Source organism: Podarcis cretensis, assembly GCF_951804945.1.
Source record: "Podarcis cretensis genome assembly, chromosome: 17".
In the NCBI taxonomy this organism is placed as follows: domain Eukaryota; kingdom Metazoa; phylum Chordata; class Lepidosauria; order Squamata; family Lacertidae; genus Podarcis; species Podarcis cretensis.
In genome coordinates, this window is record NC_137187.1 from 7,384,586 (window position 1) to 7,399,042 (window position 14,457).

Here is a 14,457-nt window from a genome sequence, read left to right on the forward strand (position 1 = left end):
CTAGGACCCAGACTACTTAGGGCTGCATAGACCAACACTTGCATCTTGAATTGGGCTGAATATGGAATGAGTAGCCAGGGCAGAGCTTTCCAGACAACGTCTGGGTGACGTAGGAGAGATTCGGGTATTTGCAAGATAGGTTACTGCTGCGGGTAGACTTGAAGGGGAAGAGAAGTGAGAACTCACCGCATTTTGAGAAGATGACAGCCTGACAAACACCAACGGAAGGAATTGCTTCTGGCCAGCCCACAACCGTTTCATGTGCTTTCTAGGAAAATAGCGTAGTCGAGTTTATTTATATGCTGCCAGAGTCAGCTGTGCTCCAAAATATAAATACAATTTGAACTAGACTTGACTTTGCCAGGACTTAAATTGATTACCTAGATCCGCTTGGACAAGCTGCTCTTTCTTTTCCTCCACTCCCCCCAGGGTCCCGAAATCCTCGCAGAATAAGATACAAGGCACGAAGCATCTCCATACCTGTAGCAGGCCAGGATGTGGAACACGTAGCTGACACTGGTGAGGCAGGCAGGGACGGTGGTGAAAAGCCAAACACCTGTGGGACAAAGAACCATCACCTGTGTGACCTCATCCTTTCTGTGAGGTCGTATCCTCAGTCAACACAACCTCAAAACTGCTCTGCTTTCACAGGCATGGAAGGTACCAACACGCTTGCAAGCTTCAGAACCGTTTCTCACCACCCTCTTTTTACTTGTGAGTCAATGTATGGGAAATGCATCCGGAAAACAAAATGTATCAGGAGTTAGTGGTCTGACACAGAGCCCTTCCTGCCTCTGTTCCTTCCCCCTCCCTCGCTCTTGTTAAGTTTTTTGATGGTGTGAGAACAGTCTTTGATGTCCTGAGAAGATTGGGAGGAGGCGAAGCCCCCCCCCCCCCACAGCTGCCTTAATCCATTTGGGAGGATAGTGCTGGGTACCTTCTTTCATGTTGGACATTGTTTTGAGAAAGTGAGGCATTGGGGGGGGGGCTGATGGATTATCTGCATGTAGCCACTCTGGAAAGTTACACGGGTTATCTATAAAATCAGACAGTATGGGTAGAGTTTCTTTGAAGCTCATGCACGGACTGATCGGCCGCAGGACCGTGCAAACTGAGGCTACCTGGGGGCAGTGCTAGATTTAGGTAAAGGTAAAGGGCCCCCTGACCATTAGGACACTGACAAACTGGAACGTGTCCAGAGGAGGGCAACCAAAATGGTCAAAGGCCTGGAAACGATGCCTTATGAGGAACGGCTAAGGGAGCTGGGCATGTTTGGCCTGGAGAAGAGGAGGTTAAGGGGTGATATGATAGCCATGTTCAAATATATAAAAGGATGTCACATAGAGGAGGGAGAAAGGTTGTTTTCTGCTGCTCCAGAGAAGCGGAAACGGAGCAATGGTTCCAAACTACAAGAAAAAAGATTCCACCTAAACATTAGGAAGAACTTCCTGACAGTAAGAGCTGTTCGACAGTGGAATTTGCTGCCAAGGAGTGTGGTGGAGTCTCCTTCTTTGGAGATCTTTAAGCAGAGGTTTGACAACCATATGTCAGGAGTGCTCTGATGGTGTTTCCTGCTTGGCAGGGGGTTGGACTCGATGGCCCTTGTGGTCTCTTCCAACTCTATGATTCTATGATTCTATGATTCTAGGTCCAGTCATGACCGACTCTGGGGTTGCGCAGCTCATGTCGCTTTTTTGGCCAAGGGAGCCGGCATACAGCTTCCGAGTCATGTGGCCAGCATGACTAAGCCGCTTCTGGCGAACCAGAGCAGCGCACAGAAACGCCGTTTACCTTCCTGCTGGTACCTATTTATCTACTTGCAATTTGATGTGCTTTCGAACTGCTGGGTTGGCAGGAGCAGGGACCAAGCAACAAGAGCTCACCCCGTCGCGGGGATTCGAACTGCCAACCTTCTGATCGGCAAGTCCTAGGCTCTGTGGTTTAACCCACAGCGCCACCCGTGTCCCAGTGCCAGATTTATGTATAAGCTAAACAGGCTATAGCTTAGGACCCCTCTCTCTTGGGGGGGGGCCAAAAAAATTAAAGGGGAAAAAACTGGATGTACATTTCCAAAATATAAGATAAAAAAACAAATAAAATAAAACCTACATACAGCAATTTTTTTGTTTGTTTTGTTTTGTTTTGTGTTGTGTAGGTGTGATACAAATTTTAAGGTCTTAGATATATAATAAATGTACCAACCAAGCACGTACATAGATCAGCACAGGAAGACCGACCTGAAATCATTTCTCATTCCCAAACTGTCCCTAATTGACCAAATGTTTTCTCTGCAAGGTCAAAGGAAAATGGAAAAGCCTCCCCATTGTCTTTTCCTTCACAAATCCTGTCTTAAGAGTATGTCTGTGTTTGAATAGGGTGAGCCTGTGACCTGACTCAGGAACTAAGTATTTATCATTGCTAAGTATTTATCCTTACAAAAGACAGGCCAGGCTCCCCAGGCAATCCAATCCTGACCATTAAGCAGGTAACCTGGCAGACAGGAGGTAAACAAAGCACTCAGATTTCTACTGTAGACCGCCCTTTCTGTGATGTAGGTATGATGTTTCTGGGGGGTGGTCTTGAGCTACAGTGGGCAATTTCAAAAGTCTATATAAGGGCTTGCACACCATTGTTCTGGGTTCCTCCTCCCTCCTGCGTGTGGTGAGTGAGGACTCTGTTGCAACAGATCAATAAAGATTAGGCTAGCTGCTTTGCTTCTCAATATTCTCTGGTTGGCCTCTGTTATTTTCTCCTACCAATAGGGAACCCACGTAAGGACTCTATGTGGGCTCTTGGATACCCCATAAGGGAAAAAGGGCAGATTTTTGTTTACAACATAGGCTCCTATTTGTTAAGTGCAAATGGCTTTAGATACCTGTTAGGTCCATAAATTACCATATATCATATATTCAACACACAAAAACAGCTACAATTTGTTGTTGACAAAGGACAGCTGGACATATAAAGGGCCCCATTGCCTTCAGTAGCTTAAAAGGTAAAGGGACCAGTTGTGGCCGAACTCTGGGGTTGCGGTGCTCATCTCGCTTTATTGGCCGAGGGAGCCAGCGTACAGCTTCCTGGTCATGAGGCCAGCATGACAAAGCCACTTCTGGCGAACCAGAGCAGCGCACGGAAACGCTGTTTACCTTCCCGCCGGAGCGGTACCTATTTATCTACTTGCACTTTGACGTGCTTTGGAACTGCTAGGTTGGCAGGAGCAGGGACCGAGCAACAGGAGCTCACCCCGTCCTGAGGATTCAAACTGCTGACCTTCTGATCGGCAAGCCCTAGGCTCTGTGGTTTAACCCACAGTGCCACCCGCATCCCTTCAGTGGCTTAGGGCCTCATCAAACCTAAATCCAGCCTTGCCTGGGGGGTTGCTTTGCTGCTTCATGGGGGCTTGCAAGTGGCAGATTGAAGTGCTTGCTTGGTATGTATACCCTCTTTGCTGTTTTAGAATAAAATCTTTAATCTTCTCACTCATTTGTGCGTTTTGTATTGCTTCTGAATCTCCGTTTAAAAGAACCACCTTGCCTTTGGCAAGACAGTTAGTTTTCCGAACTGGAGGTGAAACTGAAGACATGCAAGAGAATATGAAAGCAGTCTCCTCTACCAGGCTCACATACCCTGCGTGTGTCTCTCAGCACGTACACATTCCTGGCGGTCATTCATGCTGCCTTCTCAGCAGGAAGGGATTCCTGCCTCCTGGCAAGCCTATTAGTTCTAAGGGAAGAGTGGCCAGCCTGGGTATCTCTAGATGTTGCTGGATTCCCTCTCTCTCATCCGCAGCTATTAGCCACATCAGCTGGTGTCAGGGAACTGCCAACGGCTCAGGGGCGAGAGGGGCAAAGCCGGGTGGATTACAGAGAGCCCCCAAAGATCGTGGGAAGCAGCACCTCCTCAGCGGAGGACAGTAACCACGCCTCCAGTGGAGAGGAGCTTCAGGGCTCGGAGGAGTGAGGCGGTGCCAGGACACCTTGCCTGGGCAAAGTGGGGAGGAGAGAGGTCCTCCGTTACCCACGGCCTCCTTGCGCAGTAGGCTTCCACGCCAAGAGGGGAGGCGCAGACTGGGCGTCAAGAAACTACTTTGCTGGGGAAGGTTTAAGGACCACCCACTCACGGATTCTGCCAGTGAATGAGCCAGCCATGGGAGAGTGGCACTCTGCACAGAGAAAGTTTATTTTGGCATCAAAAGCAAGGCTTCACAGCCGAGCAGGGAGGCATTTGCCTACTTGCTCTCGAGCAACCCCTTGGTACCATAACAGCTGGGGCTGAAGGCAGTTGGAGTCCAAGAAACATCTAGACTCTAGGGCCACCTGTGTTCTAAGAGTAAAGTAAAAGTATTTTGGAGTGGGATGAAGATTTCTCCAGCCACATACTGAGTGATGCCCTTGGAAGAAGCCTCAGCCTGAACCCAACTTCAAGAGGACTGAGAGGCAGCAAGAAACATCGTAACTAGACACTGGAAGGACCCAACAAGAGTAAACATAGATCACAGTACCAAAATATAAATTTGTTTGTTTTGGAACACAAGAAAATCTTTGATTAAAAAAAACTAATTGGGAAAAATAGGACTGAGAGATCTCCTGACGACAGGAATTTGCCCATTATAATCCAGAATCTGATAAGTGCCCCCAAAATACTGTCACCCCAAAAAATAGTTTGGGTCCTCCTGATTGGTATGTGAAGGTGCTGAATTCTAGATCTGATCCCCACTCCCACCTCACCACCGAAACGCATTGTTTGCATTTAATCACTCTGAAAGTTTCCACCTAATCGGCATTCCCCACGCTGTCTGTGGAAAAAGAGCCCAGTTTAAATCGAAGGTACATTATAGTCCGTGTAACATCCATATTCGAACAGCAGACATGGGCTGCCTAAGATATTGATGTCAGCATCGGCAGATGTGACAAGCTCGTGAAATGCAACCAACAACATCATTTTGTCGTCAACACACACATACAAAATAAGTCACACACTGTGCCCATACCTTCTGTGATGTCAATAAAGTCTTTCAAATGCTCAACCTGGGCAACTACTTCTGTTGTGTTGCTGGAAACAATAACCACATCAAAAGTGGACTTCAGAGCTTTCAGCACTTGTGAGACCATCTTGTAGACATAAAACTCATTCGCAACAAACTGGAGGAGAGAAAGGGATAAAAAGCAACAGATAACTTGCAGCAGTTATTCCCAGACAATATTTCACGCTGCTAATCTTCACTAGTGAACCCCTTTAAAGATCTGCAGCCTAAATATGAACAATTCAAGAATCAATGCTCATTGAATGTCATTCTGGACTCACAGCTGTCCATGGAAGCACAGGTTGATTCTGTGTCCGGGGCAGATGTCAACCAGCTCCATCTGGTAAGCAGGCTGAGACCCTACCTGGCCGTGGACTGTCTTGCCAGAGTGGTGCATGCTTTGGTTATCTCCCGCTTGGAGTACTGCAATGCGCTCTACATGGGGCTACCTTTGAAGGTGACCCAGAAACTACACTTAATCCAGAATGCGGCAGCTAGACTGGTGACTGGGAGTGGCCACCCAGACCATATAACACCAGTCCTGAAAGACCTACATTGGCTCCCAGTACATTTCTGAACACAGTTCAAAGTGTTGGTGCTGACCTTGAAAGCCCTAAACGGCCTCAGCTCAGTATACCTGAAGGAGAGTCTCCACCCCCATCGTTCAGCCCGGACACTGAGGTCCAGCTCCAAGAGCCTTCTGGCAGTTCCCTCACTGCGAGAAGTGAGGCTACAGGGAACCAGGCAGAGGGCCTTCTCAGTAGTGGCACCCGCCCTGTGGAACACCCTCCCATCATATGTCAAGGAAATAACTATCTGAAGTTTTTAATGTTTGATGTTTTATCGTGTTTTTAATATTCTGTTGGAAGCCACCCAGAGTGGCTGGGGAAACCCAGCCAGATCGGTAGGGTAATAATAATAATAATAATAATAATAATAATAATAATAATAATATATTATTATTATTATTACAGATATCCCCATGAACAAAGGGCCGTTCCTCTGAAAAGTGGAAGCTGGATCTCTCTCTCTCTCACACACACACACACACACACACACAGAGAGAGAGAGAGAGAGAGAGAGAGAGAGAGAGAGATTAACACATCTGCCCCATTACCTACTCTGCTCTTACCTACTCCGGAAAGCCATGTTGTTACTCCAAAACATCTCTCCACCCACCCAGAAAGAAACAGGGAATACTTTATTCACCATGTAGAGGCAGATGAGGGCAAGCACAGCCATGGTGATCATCCTGCTGGGGAACTGAAAATAAGGGTCCCATTCATACACATTCCGCTGGATCCAGGATTTCTGAGGCTGCCTGTTGGTGGGAAAGAACATGTAAAGAGCACTGACGTGACAAGGAAAGGTGGGCTGCAGTATGGGACTGCTCTCAGAAAGTGGTCTAAGGTAAAGGGACCCCTGACCATTAGGTCCAGTCGCAGCCAACTGTGGGGTTGCGGCGCTCATCTCGCTTTACTGGCCAAGGGATCTGGTGTACAGCTTCTGGGTCATGTGGCCAGCATGACTAAGCCGCTTCTGGCGAACCAGAGCAGTGCACGGAAACGCCGTTTACCTTCCCACCGCAGCGGTATCTATTTATCTACTTGCACTTGAACTGCTAGGTGGGCAGGAGCAGGGACTGAGCAACGGGAGCTCACCCTGTCGCGGGGATTCCAACCACCAACCTTCTGATCAGCAAGTCCTAGGCTCTGTGGTTTAACCCACAGTGCCACCCGCATCCCTATCCATGTATAAGACACCCCCTAACTTTTGACATTATTTTTTAGGGGGGAAACCTAGTGTTATACACGGAAAAATACGGTAGGGGTGTGTGTGTGTGTGTGTGTGTGTGTGTGATGGTGAGAGGCACTACAAGGGTGGGGTAATGATTGATTGACAGGAAGTCATATAAACCCCATGAGAACAAATCAGGAAACAGGTTCCCAGGAAGAGACCTCGGTCAACAGATGCTATTTTCTCCTGCCCAGGGATGGTGCGTAAGGAATCAGCTAGCCTAGGAAAGGCAAGGGGGAAGACTGAAAATAGGGGCTGTCCCTAGCAAGGGCAGCTGGAGCTTATAAAACCCTCAATGCAGATTCCACTGTTATTATTTTTCTAGACTAAAAAGGCAAATGCCCCTGGGACAGAATGATGCAAGGGGGAGCTTTAACCCTACAGAGACAATTGGAGGATTACAAGTTGAGGCCTTAGATGACTGTAATTAGGAGAAGCCAGTTTTTGGAGATGGGAGCCTGGCTTGATTTGGAAAATGAAAAGTGGAGAAATCACCCTATGTGGGGATCAAATGACTTTTGGGATATGAATTTGAGCCAGGAGGGGACCGAAGTTTCTGGGGCCTTTGGACTCGGAAGAAGTGTGAAACAAGATCGGGAATACTTTATGGGCCCTATCTTTAATTATGGAAATCTGGCAGACTTGATAAGAAGGAATATGACCATCGCTGGGTTGGAGCTCCCCCGAGAACTGTTTCTTAATATTAAAGATTATCAAGAAGATCGGCAGATGGGACATGAAAAAGACTTAAGAGCCTCGGATTTGAGATCTCCAGGTTGATGGACTGTTGTAAGCCGATGGAACTGTTGGCAGGGGCCGAGACCGGGGAGGGGAGACGGTGAAAGAAAATTGGGAATTTAAAGTGTATATATTGAGAATTTTTTAAAAAATTGCTTTTAATGAGAGATGGAGAAATCGTGGAATGGAATTTTTATGACCCTAGGGGAAATATCTTAAGAGAATAGGTTTAAATATATCAGTTTTAATGAGAAATAAGATTAAATAAAGTAAAAGTGGATGGCTAATTGGTGAAAGAGAGAATGGAAAATTACAGTATATTAAGATAAATTATTAGGATAAAAAAAAGATGAAGGATTTGCTGAAATATCTATTTGAACTAGAAAACGAAGAGGGGAGGTGTGAGGAGGTCAAGGAAATAAGTCATAGAAAAAAAATTATGTAAAGGTTTAACTTGTTTTTTTTCTGTTTTGATTGTATGTATTTTCTAATTATTTTTTTTCCTTTTTATCTGTTTTTGGGTTTTTTTGCTTTTTTATTTTTTGCATTTTTTCTTGGAAATGTATTGGGGGTTTTTTTGTATTGTGTTTTCTGTTTTTTATGTGGTAATGTTTTAAAACCTGAATAAATATTATTCCAAAAAAAAAAAAAAGAATGACCCTGCTCACATCATTGGAGGCTTCCTCATGAGCTGCTGGACATATTGAGCCTGGTGTAGTTCCATGACGGAGGCCTTCTCCTCCTGCAGGGAGAAAAAAGAGATGCTTCATTATTCCAGGGAGAACATCTTTCAGCTGGAAGAGTCCAAAGGAGAGCACACCTTGAAATTAAGAACACACGCTGTGGGTAAAAGCCTCAGCGCCTAGGGCTTACCGATCAAAAGGTCGGCGGTTCGAATCCCTGCGGGGTGCGCTCCCGTCGTTCGGTCCCAGCGCCTGCCAACCTAGCAGTTCGAAAGCACCTCCGGGTGCAAGTAGATAAATAGGGACCGCTTACCAGCGGGAAGGTAAACGGCGTTTCCGTGTGCGGCTCTGGCTCGCCAGAGCAGCGATGTCACGCTGGCCACGTGACCCGGAAGTGTCTCTGGACAGCGCTGGCCCCTGGCCTCTTAAGTGAGATGGGCGCACAACCCCAGAGTCTGTCAAGACTGGCCCGTACGGGCAGGGGTACCTTTACCTTTACCTTACTTAAAGTGTGCCACGGGTGGCGCTGTGGTCTAAACCACTGAGCCTAGGCCTTGCCGATTAGAAGGCCCGAATCCCTGCGACGGGGTGAGCTCCCGTTGCTCGGTCCCTGCTCCTGCCAACCTAGCAGTTTGAAAGCACGTCAAAGTGCAAGTAGATAAATAGGTACCACTCCGGCGGGAAGGTAAACGGCGTTTCCATGCGCTGCTCTGGTTCGCCAGAAGCGGCTTAGTCATGCTGGCCACATGACCGGGAAGCTGTACGCCGGCTCCCTCGGCCAATAAAGCGAGATGAGAGTCGGCCACGACTGGACCTAATGGTCAGGGGTCCCTTTACATTTTTACAGTGTCTGGGGACTAATCACATCTTTACAAAATTATTGTTTCTTATTTATTAAATTGCTGGCAACTGACTGGCAACTTCTGCGTTCCTGTGGACTATTTTGGCTGAAAAAACCTACTGAAAAATCTCCTGGAAAGCTTGTCGCAGAAGAAGCCCAATGGGCGAAACATGGATGTATCCTGAGAACTGGGCTATCATCAGCTGCCTGATTCTTACTAAGTAGTTCTGTTTGTTACACTCTCAAGACATAGGACTATGCAGAAGGCTAGTTCGTTTGTTACACTTTTAAGTCATAGGATGATGCAGAAGGAAGATATCAGTATGAAATGGCATTGCAAGTTGTAATCGTTGGACTTGACAATCTTTAGACTTGACTATCCTTGGATTTTACAACAATAAAAACATATAGAAGGTTAATAGTAATGTGATATGTTATTGCCATCTGGAACAGTGCTTTGCAATTTTTTGATATGACGATTAGATTACAGTTTTATTATATATAATGTTATGTTACTTTACAGCCAGTTACATGAGTGTTGTGGTATTCATTATTCCAGGGAGCACATCTTTCAGCTGAAAGAGTCCAAAGGAGAGCACACCTTGAAATTAAGAACACGCTAAAGTGTCTGGGGACTAATCACATCTTTACAAAAATTATTTTTTCTTATTTATTAAATTTGCATAGCACCCTATACGCATATAGCATCTGGGGGTGGCTCACAACACAAGGTTACAATATGTAAAACACAAAATACGTAATTAAAATAATCAAAACAAAATACATCATAAAATACATCATAAAAATAGTAAAATAAAATAAGAATGAAAATAAAGAAATAATAATGAAAATAATCAACAATCGTAACACACTAATAAACAATACACTCCCAACGAAAGCCCCTAAACAATACTCCAGCTCACAAATACATACAAAAATCCAATTTAGCATATACCATTTAAAAACAATTGGTTTTGCTATTTATTTTGTGTTTTTGCGGCTTTTTTGTTGTTGTTTTTTGTGACTGTGTGGAACCCTGTTCAGCTACGGATTGGTTGATTGTGTGACTGCAGTACACTGTTTATTGCTTTCACTTTATGGATCAATGGTCTCATTAGACAGTATGTTAAATTGCTGTTTTAGGGGTTGTTTTTAAAAGTCTGGAACGGATTAATCCGTTTTGCATTACTTTCTATGGGAAAGCGTGCCTTGGTTTTGAAACGCTTTGGTTTTGGAACGGACTTCCGGAACGGATCAAGTTTGAGAACCAAGGTACCACTGTACTACAAGGCTAAAACTAGCGTATCCAAGCTCCCTCTTACGCTGCAAAGGGATGGCAATCTGGTGAAATCACTATGAGGAAGGAAGGATAATATCTAATAAAGAAGAAGAAGAGAAGAAGAGTTTAGATTTGATATCCCACTTTATCACTGCCGGAAGGAATCTCAAAGCGGCTAACGTTCTCCTTTCCCTTCCTCCCCCACAACAAACACTCTGTGAGGTGAGTGGGGCTGAGAGACTTCAAAGAAGTGTGACTGGTCCAAGGTCACCCAGCAGCTGCATGTGGAGGAGCGAGGAAGCGAACCTGGTTCACCAGATTACGAGTCTACCGCTCTTAACCACTACACCACACTGGCTCTCATAAAGATGTTCCCTCCTAGAATCTAATCAAATCCCAACTTTTATATCAGAAATGTTCCAGGTTACCTTTTGTCCTGCTGCTTTGCAGGAGTGAAAGCAGCAATACTGAGGTAACATTGAGGCAACATCGCAGAACAACCAATAAAGCAGAATGGTGTGCGGACAGTTCAGTACAAATCCACTCCTAATACATTATTATTATTATTATTATTATTATTATTATTATTATTATTATTATTATTTCAGTGACTGGCAGCAGATTACTCTTCCCAAAGGAAAAAGGAAAAAGTCCAGTGGTACATGTGTAAGACAAGCCTGCTGGCACAGTTAAGAATGCTATGCTGGTCTTCTTCGAGAGTTCATTATATAAGTGTAAAGAATAAAAAGGGAGAAATTGGAGGGTTCCCTTTGATGCTGAAATACTCACACTTAGAGGAGGCAGCTGGAGTCGGCCCCGTGACGCTTTCACAAACATATGGAGAAATCTGCCTAGCAGGAAAACCTGGCAGAGCAAGGAAGGCCAGTAAAAAATAATATTTTCATATTCCCCAATGATCTGCGCAGAGAAAAAAAAGTGGATTAAAAGGGTTATCTGTTGGCACTGCAAATATTCAGTTGTATGCCCCAAGTAGGGACGCGGGTGGCACTGTGGGTTAAACCACAGAGCCTAGGACTTGCCGATCAGAAGGTTGGTGGTTCTAATCCCTGCGACAGGGTGAGCTCCCATTTCTCGGTCCCTGCTCCTGCCAACCTAGCAGTTTGAAAGCACATCAAAGTGCAAGTAGATAAATAGATACCGTTCTGGCGGGAAGGTAAATGGCGTTTCCGTGCACTGCTCTGGTTCACCAGAAGCGGCTTAGTCATGCTGGCCACATGACCCGGAAGCTGTACACCGGCTCCCTCGGCCAATAAAGCGAGATGAGCACCGCAACCCCAGAGTCGGTCACGACTGGACCTAATGGTCAGGGGCCCCTTTACCTTCACTATGCCCCAAGTAGAGTCCCAAATATTCCCCACTCAGACCTTAAAACCACAATGCTATCCCGTCAGCCCATGGCGGTCTGTTTTCAACAGTGTTCAACAAACTGCTCAACAAAGTACTGCGTGTGCTTTAATGTGTTAGGCTACCGGCTCACAGAGCCAATGAGAAGCTACAAGAGTGTCCCCATGCCTGGCATTCTGCCCACACTAAGCCTCCCAGTTGGCCAATGGTGTTGGTTTGTCTGATAAAAAACACTATGATTGTGCAACCTGAATTTGCCAGTATATAACTGAATCCAGCCGGGGAGAAAGGTAACAATCTGTACTCTGAAAGCGCCCTCATTCATAGTATGTGACTAAACTCCTGAAAAAGGCTAAAAACAATGTCCTTGATAAGTATTTGTGATGTCAAACATCTTAGTATTATTGCCTAGCCCGAAACTCACTTGTCCATGTGGGCACTGCACAATGTTCATGGCTATGATGGCAAACCTGTAAAATAAAATTAAAAAGGAGATATACGATGGCATGTATCGGTCTCCCCCAACCTTGTGCTTTGTGGATCTTAGAGGAGATACTAACTGAGGCAATTCACAGGTGCCACAGGAGAAACAAAGGTGTCTGTGGGCACTGCAATGGCACCCCTGGCCATGCATTAACCCCCTGGACGCAGGCAGAACATTATATGATGCTTCTCTCAATACCTCCAGCTTCTCCACATGCCCATCACACCCACGAGTGCCATTCCGGCCAGTTACTGTATTTTTCACTCTATAAGACTCACTTTTTCCCTCCTAAAAAGTAAGGGGAAATGTGTGTGCGTCTTATGGAGTGAATGCAGGGGGCAGGCAGGCAGGAAAAACCTCCAAGAGCAGCACACAAGCTCCGCGCAGCTCTTGCGGGCTTTTCCCCAGGAGGGAGAAGGGACTGACGCAGCCAGTCAGTCCCTTCTCCCTCCTCGTAGAAAAGCCTGCAGGAGCTGCACTCTTCTTAAAGGGTGCACGGCTTCTGCTGGCTTTTCTACGGGCTTTTCCCTTCTCCCTCCTTGTAGAAAAGCCTGCAGAAGCCGCACACCCTTTAAAGAGCGCGCCACTTTTGGGGGCTGTTCCCCGAGGAGGGAGAAGGGACTGACCGGCCGCATCAGTCCCTTCTCCCTCCTCATAGAAAAGCCTGCGGGAGCCGCGTGCTCCTTAAAGGGTGTGCAGCTCCTGTGGGCTTTTGCGGGACGTGGGGGAATTGCCATAGCCGTGCGCAGCCTCTCCTGCTGGAGAGGTTGCATGCGGCTAAAGAGGAAGCCAGGACAATGAGCAGGATCCCGCTGGCTTTGCTCTTTGGGACTGGGGGGGGGGGGAAACCCGGGCTTCCCCCTGCAGCCCCGAGAAGCTCTTTGAGGCTGGGGGGGGGATATATTTTTTTTCTTGATTTCCCCCTCTAAAAACTAGGTGCTCCTTATGGTCAGGTGCACCTTATGGAGCGAAAAATACGGTATCTCAAGCTGCTCACCAAGTTCCTGTGTAAAGGAATCCAAGCGTGGCCCCCACGATCGAGAAATTTGTGGACAGGCAAGCAAAGAAAGGATAGGAGGAAAGGCCCACTTCCAGGGCACCAGTGAGAAGAACAAAGGCTGTAAGAAGATGAAAACAAATCATTCGAACCTCATATTAGGAAAGTCCAGTGGGGGTAAACAAATGATGATTATTTTATCATTTATTAAATATGTATACCGCCCTATACCCGCAGGTCCCTGGGCTATTCACAACATAAAATCCCAACCTAAAAACACAAAATACATAATAAAAATTAGAACAAGAACAACCTAAAAATCCCCGCACACACACCCTTCCACAATACATTTTAAAAAGGCATTAGATGTCAATCAGCCAAAGGCCTGGTTAAAGAGGAATGTTTTTGCCTGCTGCCTAAAGGTAATATAATATAAACACAGACAACTGGGAAACTTTGCAGCGTGTTACCTCTCTGTCTGTATCTGTCACGTCTTTTGCTGGTGGTCAGCAAAAGAGGTTTAAAGACTGTCTCAAGGCAAATCTAAAAAAAATGTAGTATATACACTGACAACTGGGAAACACTGGCCTACGAGCGCTCCAATTGGAGAACAGCATTAACCAAAGGTGTCATGGGCTTTGTAGACGCTCAAACTCAGGATGAAAAGGAGAAATGTGCTAAGAGGAAGGCATGTTTGGCAAATCCACACCGTGATCAGCTCCTATCCAGAAACCGATGTCCCCACTGTGGTAGGACGTGTGGAATTGGCCTCCACAGTCACTTACGGACTCCCTGTTAAGACTGTGTTCATGGAAGACAATCTTACTTGGCTACGAGTGATCGCCAAAGAAGAAGAAAGTTGCCTAATGAAGGCACCAGCCAAAGCTCGCTGGGGAGAACATTCCACAAACAGGGAGGACTGCAGAAAAGGCCAGTCCTTGTGTTGTCACCCTCTGGAGGAATTTCATATTAGGGAGGTTCATAGCTTGGTGGTGGAGCACAGATGGAAGCTGTAATCCAGGGGTCAGCAACCTAAGTCCCATGGGCCGGAAGGTCATTTCACCGGCCCGCGAGACACCCCTGAACTGAGTGGACTGCTCACGCGCTGCGCTAAACCGGCGCAGGGACTCGATTCCGCAGTGCTGAAAATCGTGTCTGTGCAGATGCTGAAAATCGTGGACAGGCACGCTCATGCGCGTGCACGATCCGGCCCACAGAGGGATCTCCATGGGACTGATCCAGCCCAGGCA

The 14,457-nt window shown here is 46.4% G+C and overlaps 1 protein-coding gene across 2 annotated transcripts in view; it reads right to left on the reverse strand.

The window, feature by feature from the left end:
• LOC307206315 (stimulated by retinoic acid gene 6 protein-like) overlaps positions 1-14,457 on the reverse strand; it is a 35,173-nt gene that overhangs the window by 12,673 nt on the left and 8,043 nt on the right. For both annotated transcript variants that reach the window (XM_079959463.1, XM_079959462.1), the window contains exons 5-12: positions 13,208-13,328; positions 12,151-12,196; positions 11,151-11,279; positions 8,227-8,300; positions 6,233-6,344; positions 4,991-5,141; positions 481-556; positions 187-268 (exon numbers count right to left, since the gene is read on the reverse strand). In XM_079959463.1, coding sequence (XP_079815589.1) covers positions 187-268; positions 481-556; positions 4,991-5,141; positions 6,233-6,344; positions 8,227-8,300; positions 11,151-11,279; positions 12,151-12,196; positions 13,208-13,328 — 791 coding nt within the window. The remainder of the gene's footprint in view (positions 1-186; positions 269-480; positions 557-4,990; positions 5,142-6,232; positions 6,345-8,226; positions 8,301-11,150; positions 11,280-12,150; positions 12,197-13,207; positions 13,329-14,457) is intronic.